Source organism: Alosa alosa, chromosome 14 (assembly GCF_017589495.1).
Source record: "Alosa alosa isolate M-15738 ecotype Scorff River chromosome 14, AALO_Geno_1.1, whole genome shotgun sequence".
Lineage (NCBI taxonomy): Eukaryota > Metazoa > Chordata > Actinopteri > Clupeiformes > Clupeidae > Alosa > Alosa alosa.
In genome coordinates, this window is record NC_063202.1 from 29,453,082 (window position 1) to 29,474,052 (window position 20,971).

Here is a 20,971-nt window from a genome sequence, read left to right on the forward strand (position 1 = left end):
TGTGAATTACTAATGTTTATGAACTGTGAAATAAAAAAAATAAACTTGCCTTGCAAGGGCATTAGGTACCTTACGGATCAGTTGCTTTCTGTTCGTTGTTTTAATGCAGTTCATTTTGAGAGGGACTTTGATATCGTTGAATTATTGATGAAACAGTAGTTATTAATTGTTTACACCTGAGACAAACACAAACATTTTTTGATTAAGCTGAATACCTATTGTTGCTGTCTGAGGAAGGCTTTTGGCTAGATCTAAGCCCTAACACTTTGTTGTTTTAATAATTAAGAACTGATTTGTGTATTAAGGATTATTAGCAAATAAAACTTGTCGCACTATGGTGATTTCTTTAGTTCCATTTTAAATTTAGCAGAAGTCAACATATTCCACAATTTTTCACCTCCTCTGGAACATCAATGTGTACTTAAATTGTGGGCAAACAGCAGTTTCCACAGACAAACACCTTTAGCACTTGCTTGCAATTACGACAACAATAATTCTGTCCAATCTAAGTAGGTGATGTTACTTCCTATCTCTTGCATTCAGCACTTGAGAAAAAGACTGATGAGTCATTTCTTTAGTGTGCTATGTGGCAGGGAAAACTGCCTTTTGCTGCCTAAGGTTGCATCATGTGTTCGTGTTTAGTAACAATGTTTTGGGAAAAGGGATTGGGATCCACAGAATTCTATCACATAATGCACCAGTAAAACGCATATGGGGAACTAGTTCAGTCATAGCCATCAGGGTGATATCCCACATAATGATGCACAGCAGGGGAAGGCATGTGTGTGTGACCATGATAAGGACTGACGATCCCTCATAACAAACACCTCCATCACTGACTCCTACACAATCCCCCAACAGTCATGATTGTATCTCCTGTATATACCCCCCACTCCCACACACACCATATGTCCAGCACCCCTTGGTTTTCCATGAAGGTCATGAAGTGTCCAAATTAAGACCCTCCTCTTCTAATGCCATCCTCAAGTTAGCTCTTTAATTCCCCTCATTCTCACGTTTATAAATATCTCAGTAGTCTTTCATGATAATTGGACAAGTCCCACCAATGAATATTCATTGAGGTGTCATACTGTATGTAGGACAGCTGTGGCCTACCCATGAGACAGCAGCACCAAACTTTAAGGTGCCTGTGTCTCCTGAAACTTTCTGACGTGATTCATAATTCATGTTAAGAAACGCTGTACATATATTTGTATTTAACTTCACTCTTTCATATGGAAAACAGGTGGACCACTTCTCCCCTTCTCTGCCGGCTTAGTAATGAACAGCTATGAAAGTTTAATGTCCAGGACCTGAGGGCTTGCTGAAAAGCCTGTGAGGCTGATTACCATCGCCAATCGCATTCATTTCTTCTTAGTATGTGTGTGTGCGTGCGTGCGTGTGTGCGGCGTGCGTGCGTGCGTGTGTGCGTGCGTGTGTGTGTGTGTGTGTGTGTGTGTGCACTCAAAGTGAAGACCTTGCTCTCCATGGCAGGTTTCCAGCAATGTCTGCAGCAGAGAATCTCACTCTTTTCCCCTCTGAATTTAAACTGAGGATAGCGTTGAACTGGAGGGCTATCTATCTACTGTAGCCTTTCTCAAGTATCTGCGGTGCAGTGGGAGGTTTGTCTGAGGAGGGTAGCGTGTGTGTGTTTGTGTGTGTGTGTGTGTTTGTGTGAGGCGGGGTGTGTGTGGGGGGGTGTTTGGTGACAGCAGCGCAGGAAGGTCCCTCACCATCATGCAGGGTATCCGAGTGCCATCACCCAGGAGCTGAGAGGAAGGTTAAGGGTTAAAACCAATTTCTGTGAAGGCAGGGAACGCAGCATGTTTTATAAGGTGCAGTGGCTAAAGGAAGACTGGTTATTGCATAACACTGAACTTATTTAGTTCAGCTGAATAACTGAAAAATGTCTCTTCAGATGGGAGGCAATGTAGGTGGAATTAAGAGCATGATCTTATGCAAGTTTAAGATTTTTTTTTTGACTGTGGAAACATTACATCAGTGAATGTATTTAAATGTCATATACTGTAATCATACACATTACTGGTAGGTAATTTTACAGTTTACTGACAGGAGATTCATTTCATGTAAACACATAAATGGCATTATACTGTAAAAAAGGCAGTAATTTCAATTTTATGCACAAAGGAGAATGTGACTGTGACATTTTTAAGGGTTTGGCATACTATTCTATTGATAAAATAATCCCTGAGGGTTAAAGTGGATGAAGAATTAAATCTTTACTGAATGTACGGATGGCTTAAGAAATTAATTTTAGATGTAAGCCTACACTGTGTATGGCTATACATGTAGGCCCCTGCAGTTTACATTGCATATAATGCACTGTACATAAAGGTATTCAAAACATTTTAATCACATCCCCACCAATTATTGTAGAGCTGTGTCTGTTTAAATGACCAGGACTGAACTGTTCTTCTTTTTCATTTCAATGGTTGTCTGTTGTTTTCTCACGATTCTGGTCCTATACAGGCGTTACCCAAGCTAATTAGCATGAGAAAGCAAAGGGAATCTTATTCAGAGAAATTCTACTCGAGCCTTACACACATCATTTACTCAAGCTCATGAGTGGGATACGCTAAAAATAACCCCTGCAATGTACAACAACATGCTTCCTTTTCCCCCACACAGGCACGACACTGCTGGAGATTTCACCAGGACTGGATCATATGAAGACATCTCTCATGGCACCAATCACTGTCCATCACTGCATCTCTCTCTCTCTCTCTCTCTCCTCTCTCTCTCTCTCTCTACTGAGGAGCAGCATGTTACTGTGACCTATTTCATTAACACTGCAATTTGGGTACATTCACAGTGGGACATATGATAATATCAAACAAACATTAATGACCCCATAGAGAATGGCTGAGTCTGATTATTAAGTACATGAAGTAAATATTATGTGCTGTTCATTCACTAATCTTCCATTAAATGATAACGCGCCGAATCCAGAAAGCGAGTTTACCCATTACTGTGTTTAGTCTTTACAGCAGAGTTGAGGACAAGTGAGGGGAAAAAAATAAAGTGTATACGCACAGACAGTCTGTAACTGTCAGCTTTGGCCCAAACTGTCCATCACCCCGCTGTCGGTTACCTCTACCACTCAAATTAACTGAATTTGTGCTGGTGTCTCCTGTCAGTGTAGCCAATGTGTTATCTCCCTGGTGTGGCCATATGTCTTACTGCCTATTACTTGAAACACGAGACAAAACACCATGAATTCCTGCCTCCCATTCCTGAGTGTTTCTAATTGTAGAAAATCTTTTGTCAAGCATGTATAGCCCCATACAAACAAACAACACCGACTATCTCCCTGGCACAGAGGTGAACACCACCCACCACCTTCAACCACAAACACATCTGCAAATAATGGGGCCTGTATCCAGGAACACATATACGACGTGCAAAGGAATACACGCACACTAGCATACTATGAAAGCCACCGAGCCACAAATGTAAATAAACTATGTAAATAAACAATGCAAAGCTCGTCATGAAATAAAAAGTTTATGATAGAAATAGGCTTCTTCATTCTGCATGATCAAAGGACATCTTGTTTTTTATCTCAGCACTATTTGACCTTCCACAGAATGCTCTCCAAAATCGATAACTCCGCGTTCAATCTGTTCAGGTAGGAGACCTATGAGAGCAATAAGGCAGCATGAGGGTGCATGGGCTGGATAGAACAACAACAACACATCCCACTGCACTGAACGGTTTGTCAACATGAAATTCAATACATGGCAGTCGCCAATAAACAGAAAAAAGAATTCACTATTGCAACAAGTGTCTATAGACACTTGACTGTATACAACGTCTGCCGGAAGTTTCAATCTAAGCCTTACAGTAATGCCATTACACCAATGTTCTTCCATTTGTTGTGCTTTTTATGGGGATGTCACAGTCTATACTCTCTCCAGTCTATACTCTCTCCAGTCTATACTCTCTCCAGTCTATACTGTCTCCAGTCTATACTCTCTCTAGTCTATACTGTCTCAGTCTATACTCTCCCCAGCCTATACTGTCTCTAGTCTATACTGTCTCCAGTCTATACTGTCTCTAGTCTATACTGTCTCTAGTCTATACTGTCTCCAGTCTGGCTACATGGCTATGAACAATCAGGACAAGCAGGAGGTTGTTTCCATTCAGTTCAGTGCAATGAGATGAAATAGTTTTCATGGACTCCAGTTCAAATTCACTGATGTTTCCTGTGCTCATGCTTGCCATAAGAAGCAGCATGACAAATCACTAACAGTGAACTGAAGTGGGTAGGAATAGAGAAACTAAATACACACATTCATGAAACCAGCTATTTGTCTGAGCAACAGACATACACAGCCATTGAAATACCTCAATGCACCTTATCAGAGCATGGCCGTGAACAACCAAGTTATTGCATCAACAAAAAAGGTCTCTGTTCACCATTTACTTGGCCTGGTGAGACCAGTCTCTGTACAGAAAGCCCTGAGTCCATTTCCATCTCAACAGCCTTGTCTGACTCAAGCAACCTACAAGGCCTGGATGGATGGATGCACCGCAGTGCTGCAATCTTAATGCAATCTGCCCGTGGGTCGGAAGTGTTGCATTTGCATAGCTCTTAAGGTCTGAAGGTATTGTCTTGGATTTCTTTGTAACAGTATGCTGTTAATGTGCCCCAACAGCTGTATTCACTTTCAGCTATTTAGACTAAGAGCAGGCAATTGACCAGAAAACAGTTGCTGAGTGGCAAAGCAGACATGAGGGGTTGTGCAAGATTTAAAATGGCATTGCAAGTGTGCAATGAACACAACAGCAAGTAGCTACTTGAGTTAATGTTTTAGGGTTATTTTAGGACCATGGACAGCAACTGTGGCTCCATCTCTCTCTCTTTCTCCCTGAATGTGTGTTCCTGCATAGAGTGGATAGCAAAAACCACTCCTGGAAATCATCACAATTGTCTTATTTCAACAGCAAAAAAGGGACATACACATATTTGCCAATCAGTGTTTTCATTGTGAACTATTATTATGTAGTGCATTTCTGAAGGCTAAATAAATTGCCTGTTTGTTAAATTGAAAATAAATAAATTAAAAACCATTTGAAAAGTATCCTGTTCACATAAGCATTCAACTCCTATACATTAACCTTTGGGAATAAAAAACCTGTCTGGTGTACTAACAAACTTAATTCAGTTGATGTGAGACAGTACCATCTTCCCAGTAAACAAAATAAAGTCCTGGCGACGTCCCCTAAAGGTCCCCTGGCGAACGTCACCTCCTCGACATTGTGTAGGGTTCCCTTTACGTCCCGCGGACCTCTGTTCGGGAGGTCTAAAAGACGTCCACGAGACTTTGAGAGGATGTCCTGTAATGGTCACCTTGGGCGTTATCTTGTGCCGGCGTTTATATTTCAGCGATGATGGTAAAAAAAAAAAACTTGAAGCACGACTTGGTATGGTATTACATCCTGTAAATCTCAGCGTTGCTAGAAGAGAGGTAGACGGAACATGAACACGCATCATTGACTTGTTCTACAACTACGCAATCAACTTCACTCACCTCATATTTTCACGCATGTACGCATATATGGTGAGTAGACATGGACATTTATACCGGGCTAGGATGTGCTGCTTTCACATCTATGGTGTCATTTTCTTAATAAACTAATACGACGTTTTAATGGGCATATCCCGTAGCATATTGTTCAAAACATCATCAGAGTAGGCCTATGCTAGCCTAAGATAAATTGTTCAAACCATATTGTTTCAAAATATTAAAAACTAATAATAGCCAAAAATACTAAATGGATCGCAATGCATGCTGGGAAGCAAACCTCAACATGGGCATATTTGGCCCAAGCGGCCCTCAAATCGGTCGGCACACCTAATTAAATACAAAATCTTTGCATTACCCTTAAATATGCATATATTTTCAACTGTCATGGAGCACTGAAAGTGATGTAGCCTATGCCTCATTGGTTATCTCTCTGACTGATCAGAGGTAGGCATGGAGCATATGATCTCCATATTCAAATGGGCTAACAAGCAATAATTAAAGAAGAGTGTCTGCTTGAATTCAAAGTATCATTTCAAATTATTCAATGGGCTACAATTAACAGCAGCACCAACAATTACTGAAGCCTATGTGTAAAAGTTAAATTACCCAGATTGTCTTAGACATTAATGTAATTTATACCAGTTATCACTGTAGGACAACTGAAACAACACAAAATAAACAGGGCTGTTGCTAGAAAATATTTTATTCCTGTAAGCTATACTACCTACCTACATTGCTGGTACATTTTGGAACAGTACAGCTACATGAACTAATTATCTTTAGTGTCTTCCAGTAGCCTATCGTAAAGGTTATACATACTGTAGCTTAGTTGGCTTGTGCATGACGTGACGTTTTGTAACCTACATTTCCGTCAGTCTACAGTCTTTTAGCCCTTCTTTACCATGATAACCTTTTCCAAGATAGAACCCTTCTCTACTTTGAGAGACCAACCACCACTCATGCCATCGATGGTAAATTTTGGGAGTCTGACGGAAACTGATCAATCCGACCAACAATTAACGTCGATTTGACACTATTTTGCTGTCCGGGTTTGCAAATCATTCATTTAGAAACTTTAAGTTGCGCTATTTGTTATTATAATCACAGCACTGCCTTACTATGTTATCATTAGGCTACCATATCATTAAATTATCGCAATTAATAAGTCATCATAATCATCAAAGTCAGCATGGCATGTCACAGCCTTTTTGAAGCTTCTACATTGGTGTTAATTTTGCACAATTGTCACTACTGGTGTTACATGGCAACTGGCTCCCATGTTAACTGGCTGCGTTGATGACGTTTTATGATTGATGACGAGTCTTTGACAGATGTGGCCGCTTGCAGATTTGTCACTTTCTGATACACTAGAGACGCACACAAATATGCATGACATGTTTAAAAGTCAAAAGTGTATGTAGTACTACATGCACTGGACCATGAATATGCCACCCAAAAAACAAACATCTAAATAGCATAAATAAACACTATGTGGGTATCGAACGATAAACAAATTGACTTATTTGCTTGGTAATCAGACGTCTGTTCACTTGCGCCACGAACCAGTGACGACACTCACAGAAATTGACTTTAATTGTATGATTAAAAGAAGTCAGCTAACGTTATTATGACCGCCGTGCAGCGAAGCGTATATAGGATATAGCATATAGGTTTAGTCAAGTCAAGTCAAGTCAAGTCAAGTCAAGTTTATTTATATATAGTCAGATTATTTATTTATTTATTTTTTTTTTTTTTCGCATACCCAAATTTCCGTCAATGATTCCCGGGACACTGAAAGACCGGGGTACACGAAACTTGGTGGGCATGTAACCCCACATGGATAGCATGGAACCATCGTTTTTCGTTTTGATCTGTAGCCCCCCGCTGGACTGGACCCCCCGAAAGGAGGGTAGGGCAGACACAGTTTTCTGTGAATATCTCGAGAACCGTAGGGTTTAGGAGGACCTTTTTTTTTTGCATGTTGATCTCAAAGGGCCATGTCAACCCATTCCATAACCACTCATTTCATGTATAGCGCCACCTAGTTAAACACAAAAAAGTAAAAATGAGGTGTTGTAATCGCAGGTATCTGTGACCTAACATTATTATGCGATTCTCATACCTTGAGAACCGTAGGGCCTAGGATGACCATTTATTCCATATGTTTGCCTCCAGGGGTCATGTTAACCCATTTCATGTGCACACATGTGCACAAACAGATACACACACACACACACACATACATTCACAGTAATCATACATATGACACATACTCACACAGTAGACATATGTACGCTTGCATGCACAGGCACATATGCAGGCACACACACAAGCACGCACACAAGCACGCACACACACACACACACACACACACACACACACACACACACACACACACACACACACACACACACACAACATAAACATAACACAAACAATCAAGAATTTCTCAGAATTATGAACAGGCAAGATGGAGGTGGGGTTGTATAAAATGAATTTTACATGTGAAATCTATGAACTAATCATGTTTTGGTTGTCTAGCAGATACCAGTGAGAATTGCGTGTGGATAATGCAATTTAGTGAGACAGTTAGAATCATATAGGCCTTTCAGCGTGATTTCTTTTTGTGGAAAAAATGTGCTGGACTGGGCGGCGGTCATATTTTGTACCGCTCTGCAGTACATCTAGTTATAATTGTAACAAGTTAACATAGCTGTTCATGTTATCTGGCTACCATGTTATCATGCTACCGTTGCCCAAGCCATTTAGTAGACCTTCAAAGTGGTTAGGTTTTACAAACGTTTCACTGAGGTTAGGCATTGCTGGTACATTTTGGAACAGTACAGCTACATGAACTAATTATCTTTAGTGTCTTCCAGTAGCCTATCGTAAAGGTTATACATACTGTACATACAACGCTTGTGGAAAAAATGTGCTGGACTGGGCGGTGGTCATATTTTGTACCGCTCTGCAGTACATCTAGTTATAATTGTAACAAGTTAACATAGCTGTTCATGTTATCTGGCTACCATGTTATCATGCTACCGTTGCCCAAGCCATTTAGTAGACCTTCAAAGTGGTTAGGTTTTACAAACGTTTCACTGAGGTTAGGCTGTGGCCGCCCGCCCCTACCTGAAGTGTCTGTAGAGGCACATGAACGTCAGCAAATAAATCAAATAAAAATCTGTTGCCTAATTGTGTATCCTTTTGTCCAGCCTATTCTTTTAAGAATTCAGTTCATGAAACACAGGCATTGAAACGCACACTGCAATGGGCAGGAGAAGTCTATAACGTGTCCATATTTTACACAAAATTTGCGCACAGGGAGAGTCAAAACTCTTAGGCTTATAGGCTATTAACGTTAATGTTGCTGACATGTAAACATGGGTTTGATGTTTTTTATACTTTATTTCCCAATTTGTAAGCCGGTGCTTCTCCTGTGGCGCAACAGGTTCATGCCTATAAATTGCTTTTTCACACAGTCGACATGGGTTCAATCCTCACCATCACACGTTTTTTTATTATTATTTATTTATTTTTAGACCAGCAACGCTTCCTCAATTTAGGCTACAGATAGACAGATAGTCAGTGAAATGTTTGAAAAGTTAACCATGATACTTTGAAGACCTACTGGCTTGGGCAACTAAGACAACACCATCAGCCGTGTTAACTTGTTACAATCATCAGCTTACTTCTTCTAATTGTATAGACTAACTGAAGTAAATTTCACTATAACTTATCAGCTGGTTCATGGCGCAAGTACGTAGATGAATGGTTATCATGTAAGAGGTTTCATTTAGGAAGCAGGTTCGATACCCACGTGGAATTATTAGGCTATTTAGTTACTTATTTTTTTGGTGGCATATTCATCGTCCAGTGCATGTAGCGTAGGCCTACTACAGACAATTTTGACATTTAAATATGTCATGCATATTTGTATTTGTTCGTCTCCAGTTTCCATCAGAAAGTGACAAATCTGCAAGCGGACACATCTGGCATCATCACTCGTGAAACGTCACCAACGCAGCCAGTTAACATGGGTGCCAGTTGCCATGTAACACCGGCACCCGCCGCAATTTTGTGTAGGCAACTTCGATTAACTTTTGACACGCTCACAGAATCCTGGCTCTGAGCCAAAATGGGAGGGGTGGGGTCTGACGTGAGCTGTTATTGGATCAGTCCAGTGTCAATATTGAAATGTAACCAATGGGCCGCTGATTGTCCTTCCTTTGGGCCGATCGTTGGCCAAAATAATTAAATTATATAGCCTATTCTATCGGCCCAAAAGGTGCGTCGGCCCACCGGGAAAATGCCCGGTATGCCAGATGGCCAGTCCGCCCATGATTGCAGATAAAGAAAAATGTATCGTATTCTCTAGGCTATGAATGCTCTTTATAGCCAACTTTAAGATGAAATAAATAGATTCTGATGTTTCTATTCTATATCATTGTTTTATTATAAACAGCAAGGCTCTGGTGAGGCAGAGGGCTTCTGCTCCTCGTTAGAAATCTCATCGGATATGTGCACTCTTTGCTGTTTCCACAAGGAGCTGCTGTAACATCGGGGACAGCTAGGCCTATGCGTGACAGTTTTAAACGCGAGCATGCGTCAAATAAATTACAATGACATTTAAGTCTTAAGTCATGAAGAATAGGGGTGGGCGATATATATCGTCTGCGATAATATCGTGATTGTTGTTTTAACGATGTGCAAATTTACATTATCTAGTATTTAAATTACTTATGGGGGAAAAACCCTCGAAATCACGCATTGAAACCCCATACATTCACTAAATCCAGGAGGTGTATGCAAGAGAAGCCCTGTTGCAGCAGAGCAAGTGTCACATGATCCCTAGTGGGTCCACATTGTCACACGCAGGTCTAATGTTTATTTTGTGTAGCGAGATCAAGACGTAGCCTACAAGGGATTTTGTGCAGCTACTTCTGTTCACGTGATGAGACAGTCCTTTTTTCTTACATGGTATTATAAGGAGAGAAAACATTTGCCTTTGAGTATTTTAGTAGTCAGTTGTAAACAAAGAACTCTTCTCATGTAACCCTTTTGTAAATGGACTAAAGTTAAGCTCTAAATATCTCGTGTATCGATTATGCTAACCGTTAGCATCTCTATGGGATTTCTCATATACATTAGCTATAAGCTAACGCATTAGTTTCTATTCTGTAACTTGGAATGCTAGCCTACATGATTTCTCTTAAACAAAACATCGAAGGGAATAACTGAGATGTAGGCTACTCTGTTGGTCTGCTTAGTTTTACAGTGAATCCTAAGTAAAAGTTTTTGAAAGGAACTTCAGCTTCAGACTTTATCTTGAGAAACTGTTTGGCCTAGTCATCTTCTCTAATGTAGCTGGCTAGACCATGTCATTGCCACACACACAAGTGGGGGCAAAATTGGAAATGTGTCATAGAGTGACAATTGGTTGATTTGGTTAAAAAGTCACAGGTTAGGTTATTGGTTATTATTGTATTGATGCTATTCATAAATAATGAGCTGTAAAGTAACTCAGACTTTTACCATTTTTTTTAAAAGGATATCGACTAATTATCGTTATCGTCAAAATCACAAAAAATATCAAGATATTATTTTTTGTCCATATCGCCCACCCCTAATGAAGAAGCAGTATCCTTAATTCTTCTGCAATGTAGAGCTAGATCGTTTTGCTTTACAAATTAAGTAGTCACTTATGTTGCTAGACAACCCTAAACAAATGCTACGTGGTCTGTTTTTAACATTTCTTTCGTTTTTTTGCATCGTATTCAGCACAAAAGCCGGTTCAGTCCCAATTCAAAATGTATGTGCTACATAATTCAGCATGTCTATGCAGACATGCTGAATTATGCAATTATGTAGCACATACATTTTGAGTTTAACGTTATGAACGTTTTTCCAGTTTATGAAGTTGTGCGTCTATGAGCAAAATAGACATATGGTTCTACTTTGCTCATAGACGCACAACTTCATAAACTGTATGATATGTTGCCTTAGACTACGGTAGGCTAATGCAGCTACTGCTAGAGACTAGATAGACAGATACTTTAATCATCCCCAGACGTGTAACGTGAAGTCGTGCATGGATGTGATGTCTCCGTCCTGCAGGCGGTAGCCAGAACGCTCTCAACTCCGCTGCCATGTGTGAATAAACAAACGTCCCCCCCATGTCCCCGGTATAACGTTATTGTCGGGTCCTTAGGAGGTATTTGAAATTACCAAATGCAAATGTCATCTGAGGGACCTGACGGTGACGTCCCCAGAAAGTCCTGCACCGGACGTCACGCAATAACCAAACGATAACTTGCTCCGGACGTCAATAAGGTCACCGGAACGTCCGCTAGAGAAGATGACGTTCGGGACCAATCGGGGACGTCGTGAATGTCGGCATGAGGTCCGGGGGACGTCCGTGTTTATCGGGTTTGCACATCATTATGCAGATTTATTTCTTGCTCTTTCTAGTGTCCTCTTTGTACTCCACTACAGCATGCCTACATCTCCAAAAGTCCCCTTCATAAGAGACTGGATGATGCTAATAGATATGAGAGGCCTGCATCCCTGGCGTAAGGATTTCTGATACACTGCTTGTGCAAACACTGTACAGAAATAGCTCCTACACTTCAAGAAAGCCACAGCAGAAAACAACTCAATACGCAGACTGCTGTCCATTGAGTATTGTATCTGACAGCACACTGTCTACTCAAAGGGATACATAACTTCATTCACAACTGCTCCCATATTTTACAACATTCCACATCATTCATATGAATGACTGTTCATATTTCCGTAATCTTTTTGGATTGGATATGGAATGCCCAGATGAGACCAGATGAAAACTCTGGGATTGTATCCTACACAGAGTCAGGCCCTACAGAATAATGTATGGCATTACATAATCTAACAGTGAACGACTGAGCCCATTAGACGCAAGACGTGGGGTTCTGAGGGTGCTCATGGAGCACTGTGTGGTCGAGCGGAGGCGAGAGGTGATAGCATATGCTTCACGCACCGAGTCACACTCTGAACACCTCTCCGCGGGGGTCGCTGCTCGCTCACACATGCAGGCAGACCCAGGCGCAGCTACCGGACTCATTGGCACCGAGGCACCGAACCAGCAAAGCCAACCGCTAATGGAATACCTTTGATAAAAATACCTTTGATATATGCACTTGTCACGAGCCTAATGAACACCACCACGGCCCCGCTGGCTCTGTATCAGGGGGTGTTTCCGAGGCAGAAAGAGACGGTTGATTTGTCGGCCACTCGCTAGGCCTAATGTCTTTGCCGAGCTGCGCCTCTGCTCGGGCCACTTCCAGGGGTGACCGGCAAGCTGTCAGGAGCTCAGGTGCACTGCACTCGATCCTGCCTCATTAAAAACCCTCCTTTAGGAAGCATCGCTGCTCTGTAGGTCACACCTGATACTGGGGCCGGCACTATGCCTTCCATACTCAACCTCAGCTGGGCAGAGAGAAAGAGAGAGAATTATTTATTGTGTGAGATGAAGACCTAGGCCTATATCTAAATGTGAAGCCCATTGTTAAGAACTAAACAATGCAGACATATTTTCAGACAGTATAGATTCTTGAATGTGATGCCTCTAAAAATGGCCAAAGGTCAAATGCCTCTGAGTGCAGCTTGCTGACACAGAGGACCCCAAATGTAATTCACACACGACACAAATCAGATAATGGCATAACAGTCACATACATTTCACATAAGCATAATCAATTACTCCGTAGCAATGCCATTTTTTTAGTTTTGAAAGATTACCACGGAACACAAAGGGAGAAGTTATAATAGGGCACATGGGAGCTACACAGTTATTTCCACTAAAAACAATATCAGTCTTGCATAATGAGTGAAGTGGAGTACCATAATGCAACATTTAAATTGATTTACTCACCCGAAGACCCCCTTCATCCCCATGAATTGCGATGATCTTTTAATGATGTAGGTAGCCTACGAAACACAAGTTATCAGAGCTCTAGCTCTCAGATCAACAAGTTTCATACAAGGCCTACATGTAAACATGCATTCTTAACAAAGCACTCAAATGTTGTACCTGGGCAAAGTTCAGTATTTGGCATCAGATTGGAACAAAAATGCTTAAGAGATAGAGATAGATAGATAGATAGATAGATAGATAGATACTTTATTGAGAGATGGGGGTGGGGGGGGGGGGATCAGTAATTTATTATATTTCTTAGTGGTTTTAGATGTGGGAATACTGACACACATGAAACAAAATATCCATCCAGAATGCTCACTATTCATCTGAAATATTAAGGAATTATTGCTCATATAAAGTTATATTATGCAGGGTCCAAAGGATAGCCTACCAGTGACATCCTCCCCAAATAGGCACAAATAAAGTAGCCTAGATAATGTGCTTAAAATACTAGAGCATATATTACCTCTGTTTCCCCTACAGGGTGAGCATGCTGGGCCTCATAAAACAGCCTAATGCCCAAATCATGCAAGGATACAAGGATACAAGGAAGTTTATTGTCACATGCATATAGTTACTGGATGTAAGAAATGCAGTGAAATTATGTCTGGTGTCAGCCTATTTGTGCATTTATGGGGGGGGGGGGGGGGGGGTGCAGTAGAAGAGGGGTTTAGTAGATTAAGTGGCAAGGGCTGCAAGAAAGGTGGGGGAGGATTGGGATGGGGGCACCAACAAGAAGCAGAGGCAGAAGCTGGCTAAATCGAAATAACACTTTAACTTAAACAAAGGGCATTCGTTTCAAATCCCTTAACCTACATCAAATTTTCCATCAATTACGTATCAATTTGAAAAGAAGTCCAGCTGCCTGTTATAGGCCTACATATGTTTAGGGAAGTTCATCAATTAGTAGACGTGTGACGTCACGTTATCTAGCCAGGTGAGTTCTTTGCGGTTAATGGGGAATACTTAACTGTCATGCAAAAGTGTCTTCGACAATAGAGGCTAGCCGGATCCACGGAGATTTGGTTTCTTAGAGTTTTAGACAATGATACGCAGTCATGTAAATGATAATTGATTTGGAATAAGCAACCATGCTGGAGTGGCAGAATGTGTCCGTGTCGGGAACCAGTGATAATGAGTATAATCTCACGAGCATGGACGACGGCCATCGAGCAATGGAGTTGGCACATCGACCTTTCAAGATAGTGATTATTCTAGTTCTAGGAGTAATGGTCACACTGGGAAACATTGCTGTCATTTCTGTCATATCTTCTTCAGTGGCTGGATGGTCAAGGAACTCCAGATACTTTCTGTTGTCTTTAACTGGGGCTGATTCCGCGTTTGGTCTCATTGTGATGCCTTTAAATCTCTGCGTAAGCCTAATTAAGGACTCGAGTTTGGGGCCCGACACATTCTGTCACGTGGTAGCGTTTTTCAACGCAACGGTGTACTCTACCTGTATGTACACACTGGCCACTATAAGTTTTGAGAGGTACCTCGCTGTATTTTATCCGCTGAGATACACATCTTTAATGACAAGGAGACGTGCATTGTACTTGATTGCCTTCGCATGGCTTTTCCCGCCCGTGTTACTTTTGCCCATTTCTTTACCTGAGGGAATTATTGAAGTACACTTCTCCACAGCATCACTGGTCTGCAAACCATTTTACTCCAGCAATGTTGCCTACTCGTTGAGCTTGACAGGATGTATTTTCTTCCCATGCTCAATTGTTATGACCTATTGCAATCTGAGACTTTGGTGCGCAGCCAAGCGACAACAGGTGAAACTGAGTAAGAGTTATCTGAATGGACGCAACAGGCCTAACGTGGCATCCCGTGTGCTTGTACCAGTGATGACCGTCTATTATGCATGTTGGACACCTTGCATGGCTATGATGATTTACAATGGTAAGTGTAAATCTTGCCACTTAATCTACTAAACCCCTCTTCTACTGGACTTTTTACACCCCCCAAATGCACAAATAGGCTGACACCAGACATAATTTCACTGCATTTCTTACTTCCAGTAACTATATGCATGTGACAATAAACTTCCTTGTATACAAAAATCTTATTCTTAGATCCTCATCCCGAAAGCAGTGCAAGTGGTTATCAGGGTTTCTTTTTTGAGGAGAGAATTGAACATTTTCTAGACCTGAATTCTATTTAAATTATCTGAATGTTTCTAGGTTTCACTGGTCTACATGCTCATAGATCACTGCCTTTTGTTGGAGTACTTTTTAGCATCTGCTGCTGACTATAAATAGCTGGACCTGTAAACACCTTCAGAGTGACTTCAGGCCCTGCCCCTATGTCCCTTGAACTCACACTCCTACTTGACTTGGCCACTGTGTTCCTCCAATTAAAGGAAAAGTCAGCAAATGTGCAGGAAGTTGTGTTTATGTTTATGTTTACATTTATTAGCAGAAGCTTTTGTCCAAACCGACATGCATTATATTTTAACCAAGGATCAAATGAAACACCAGAGGCAGCTCACCCCTCCCTTCAGTATTCCCAGAGAAACTCCACACAGGGAAATGGACATCATGTGGCTTTATCTGTCCACCTGACAGTATTGCATAAACAGTGTACATGAGAACGGAGATAATTGTGCCTTTTGCTTTTTTCAGCCATCTCTGGCTGTACTGTCTCAGAGTGGATGGAGTTTGTGGCTGTGTGGTTACCCACCTCTAATGGTTTCCTGAACTGTATCTTCTACTTCTGGATCAACCAGAGCTTCCGAAGAAAGTTTCGCACCATTGTAGCACGACTCTTCTGGAGTCTCTGTCCAGAAATGAGCAAGGCAATGGGGTGCATGTCCAGTACAGGAGTCCATGAGGTCCACAGAATGTGGAACAACAACAACACTCTCCAGGAACGTGCCTCTAGCATTTCCTCCACGTGTACACTACTAACACTGGCCGCTGATACTCACGTCTAGAGACAAGGAGTTGGCGGTCATGAAGTGGACTGGACACACTGAAAAACACCACTCAACCTCCATGGAGTCAATGCCAAATATTCCTCTCTAAAAGGCTGAACATCCACCATTATCTGCAGAGCAGAATGGTGTCATCAGGGACTTATTGAGGCTAAGGTTAGCCAGAGCTCCAGTTTTTCTTCTCCTAGCGCTGGTCTTGCTGTATGCTTTTACTGTTTCTTTTTTCTGGTCTGGATTCAGGCAAAGTTTTCAGCATTTCTTATCCAAAAATCCTATTTTTATTTTTTAGATATTTTCATATTTGTGAAGCTGTCAAAGTTCTTCCAATCAGAAAGATATCCCAGAATACCTGTTTTATTTTATTTTGTTTATTTTTCCCCTCTTTTAGTTTAAAGCTTTACTGTTTGTAAAGATCTCCACGTACTATAGTGATAGTTTATTCTTTTAAATAACTTCAAATCCTGACTGACACCTTCTGCCTCTGGGAAGTCCTCATAACACAACAGCAAACACTGAAAGCAAACTTCCCAAATTAAGCTGGCAAATAATCACAGATATTGGTGGCAGTACTTCCAGATAGCTGTGTGAGGACCACAATCTCCAGCTTCATCAGTTTGATGCAGAAGACCCAAGCTCGCTGGCAACCTGGCAAGTTTAACCTTTAAGCCTCGACATTGCAATTTATGCAAAAGGAAAAGCAATTAGGCAGTTTCAGTGTATAAAGGTCAGTGCAACTGTGTGTGGGAGGTACTCTTTCTTGTTCTATTGAAGACTGCATGCTAGTTGTCACTAAGGTGGTTCCACGTCAACACTCCTAAAGCTTTTTTGTCTTGCTAATTAGGGTTGTTTACTTTTACCATGCTGATTGTTCTTTTCATTTTTTGATTTGCTTTGCATCATCCTACTTACCCATTTACTTGCTGTTTGTAACATCAGTTGTCCTGTGATCTGACAGCCAAAACCGTTTATGGTAGCCACGTGACTTCATGCCTGTGTGTCTCAAAATAGGGCCTATTGTTAATTATGTGTATATTTGTAAATAAGTGTATTTCCCTAACAATAATGTTATGTTATCAGTGGGTGTTTTGTTTAAACATAAAATGGTTTGGTAGCTTGACTTGTTAAGATGGGTCTGTATCTATGTTGTTTTACCTGTGCCCTCATGATGTTTATTTAGAACACTTATTTTGTAAAAAGTCATCCACAATGTATTGTACATACTGAATTTTATATTTATATGGAAAACAAACGAATATTGTTAACATTTGCAGTTTGTTATCTAGACATTTAATTGTGAAATAAAGTTTTGTTTATTTAAGTCTGCAATGCATTTTGCCTATGAATCTGATTCGTTAACATTATTTAATATGGCTGTTTTTCTTCATGTTAAACATGAAGAAACTCTTACATAAGGTATTAGTTGAAAAAGACTGTCATTTACTAGAAATGGAATTTTGTTTAATTTTTCATAGCACAATTTTTGAATGCACCTCAGGAAATTCAACTAAGCTTCAGCAAGTCCTAATCTCATGATGTAGAGTTGCCAAATTTGATGGTACCCTTTCAGCGCATTGAAAGAATGCTTCATAAAAGTGATGAAATTCAAAGTAAGTTTCTCATAGCTGCATGCCATTGGTATGTAGTGGCATAAAACAAAAACACGTTTGAGTAGATCTAAAATGGCCTTGACAATTTTGTTAGTGCCCCTAAAAAATATTGTTTTAAAGTAAATCTTTCACCTTAATTATTATCACTGATGTATATTAGACCAATAGCCAACCTCCCTGGACGTGACCGCAAAAGAAAACTTAACCCGAGACTGATAAGAACGATGTGCAAATTGGAGGACAAAGTGCCAGAGGAAACTTCTGGGAGAAATGTCTTTAGGAGGTCTATTTCTTTACCTGAGGGAATTATTGAAGTACACTTCTCCACAGCATCACTGGTCTGCAAACCATTTTACTCCAGCAATGTTGCCTACTCGTTGAGCTTGACAGGATGTATTTTCTTCCCATGCTCAATTGTTATGACCTATTGCAATCTGAGACTTTGGTGCGCAGCCAAGCGACAACAGGTGAAACTGAGTAAGAGTTATCTGAATGGACGCAACAGGCCTAACGTGGCATCCCGTGTGCTTGTACCAGTGATGGCCGTCTATTATGCATGTTGGACACCTTGCATGGCTATGATGATTTACAATGGTAAGTGTATACAAATGTCTTATTCTTAGATCCATATCCCAAAATCAGTGCAAGTGGTCAGGGTTTTTTTTTCTGAGGCGAGAATTGAACATTTTCTGGAACAGCTAAAATGCATATGGAGACATCACAGTCCTTCTGGGAGAAATGTCTTTAGGATTGATGGGATGAAACGGGAACATTTATATCAAGACATCAGCTCCATGTGCAGAACAACCACCAATAGTCCTTTTAAAATTGGGTTATTCTGAAGTGGCCTTCTATGAGCCCTGATCTGCATTTCATTGGACATCTAGAAGGAGCTGAAACATGTAGTCTGTAGAAGGCACCCTCCGCAACTGAGGACAGCTGGAGCAGTTTACTCAGGAAGAGTGGGCCAAACTACCGGTTGGGAGATGCAGAAGGCTCATTAAGCAATGTAATGCATTCAAATAACAAGGGAGAGAAACATATTGCAGAGACACTTTTTTTTTTTTTTTTTTTCCGGTAGTAGTAGTAGTATATATACTTTTTTGATCCCGTGAGGGAAATTTGGTGCATGTGAATTAGTGCAGCACACAGTGAACACACAGTGAGGTGAACACACAGTGAGGTGAACACACAGTGAGGTGAAGCACACACTAATCCCAGCACAGTGAGCTGCCTACTACAACGGTGGCGCTCGGGGAGCAGTGAGGGGTTAGGTGCCTTGCTCAAGGGCACTTCAGCCGCGGCCCACTGGTCGGGGCTCGAACCGGCAACCCTCCGGTTACAAGTCCAGAGTGCTAATCAGTGGGCCACGGCTGCCCTCTTTTTTGACAAACAACAAAAAATCTGTATTGCATCTGAAACTTTATAAAGATGCCCCAGGGTTTGTTCAAAAATAAGAATGGAATGTGTGACATGTAAAATATGAATGAGATTCATGGATTCAGGAATACAAGAGCACTCAGCCGTCTATAACAGCATACATAGATCCTGTCACTTGATGTCTGGTCAGGGAAATGAGAACTGTCAATGCAACATGCAATGCTACATCTCAACGAATATTTTTACTGTGTTTTGCAACACACTACTGGATGTATTGTTTGTGTATGGGCTACATGATAACTCTTTAAACTAGGGTTTCTCAACGGGGGCGGTGGGGGGCGTTCGTACTACCTAGGGGGGCGCTGGGAACGTGAGAGGTTTTTTTTTTTTTTTTACATTTTAAACTTTCATGGTTTTCACATATTTTTGGTGCAAAAATAGGCTACCTGAAATAAATAGGCTATTTTCATTCATGGGTTTCTAACCCCTCTACCGTCCCAGCTACATTTTACTGTTTATCTATGCTCAGTGGTCACACAGTGCAGTTCGGGCCTGCACATGCCCGTTTTCCGCTCGCTGTTGTTCTGCAGCTGCTCTGAGCGTAGTCTCCACGAAAAGACCGTTGATAAAATGACACGTCTTGTTGCCTACATTTAATGTGAAAAAAAAAAAAATCATTACAACCAATGCTGATGTGGTAGAGTTTTTTTTTTTACCCAACCAGTCTCCTATTGCTTAGGGACATTTTCTTATAATTCCAGAAGAAACCAAAACAGCACAGAAATGGGTGTGTGTGTGTGTGTGTGTGTGGGGGGTTACCAGAGGATCAAAGTAAGGTCAGGGGGGCGTTTGCTCAAAAAAGGTTGAGAACCACTGCTTTAAACTGTTCCAAAGAAAGCATTCAATGACAGCAGCAGCATTTAAACATGATGACATTCCCCACATCTATGTTCATCTCTTCACATCTATTTCAAAAAAATATTCTTACGGTTTTAAACTATGATCTGCAGAGGGTTTTGTCAGTCATACCCCATTGTGCTGTAGACAGACTTTTCTCACCTGTTGGACAATTAGTAGTTTACAGGACTAATAGTAGAATATTTTTCAGTGAATTGTGCTCTCTGACGCTACAGCATACCAAACCTTTGTGACATGTCAGCCTTAGCCCATTGATGGAGTGAATAAAATTAAATTAAATATGCCAGTTTGAGTCCTGAAAAGTAGAGACACAAAAGAAAATACTAAATCAAGATTGATCACAACCTCTCTATTAGCTAATCTCGTTAATTTGATCAGGCATCCTTCATTGCCTTTGACACTATCATGCTTCATGTGTATGCCATAATTTAATCAATGGCATGCAGACATGTTCCCTGGACAACCCCATAGATTTATTTTTAAATATGTCACTCATTGCATGTCATACTTTCTCCTTTTGTCACCATCAGAGATGGAGAAAACATCCTGTGTTAAGCATAGACAGTATCAATTTACACAGCCTGACACATCACTGTGGTTATGTGAGTAGTTATAT

General features: G+C 40.9%; 1 protein-coding gene across 1 annotated transcript; it reads left to right on the top strand.

The window, feature by feature from the left end:
• Positions 1 to 14,437: 14,437 nt before the first annotated feature.
• Positions 14,438 to 17,768, top strand: zgc:162592 (uncharacterized protein LOC561993 homolog). Its single transcript, XM_048263291.1, has 2 exons — positions 14,438 to 15,417; positions 16,140 to 17,768. The coding sequence occupies exons 1-2, from the start codon at positions 14,601 to 14,603 to the stop codon at positions 16,448 to 16,450; spliced, it is 1,128 nt and encodes a 375-aa protein (XP_048119248.1). The 5' UTR covers positions 14,438 to 14,600; the 3' UTR covers positions 16,451 to 17,768.
• The last annotated feature ends 3,203 nt before the right edge of the window (positions 17,769 to 20,971 follow it).

Bases quoted from the DNA above. Each gene is read 5' to 3' on its own strand.
- zgc:162592 (XM_048263291.1), top strand. From the start codon at position 14,601: ATGCTGGAGTGGCAGAATGTGTCCGTGTCGGGAACCAGTGATAATGAG. The intron at 15,418-16,139 runs GTAAGTGTAAAT...TGCTTTTTTCAG, and splicing joins GGCTATGATGATTTACAATG to CCATCTCTGGCTGTACTGTC.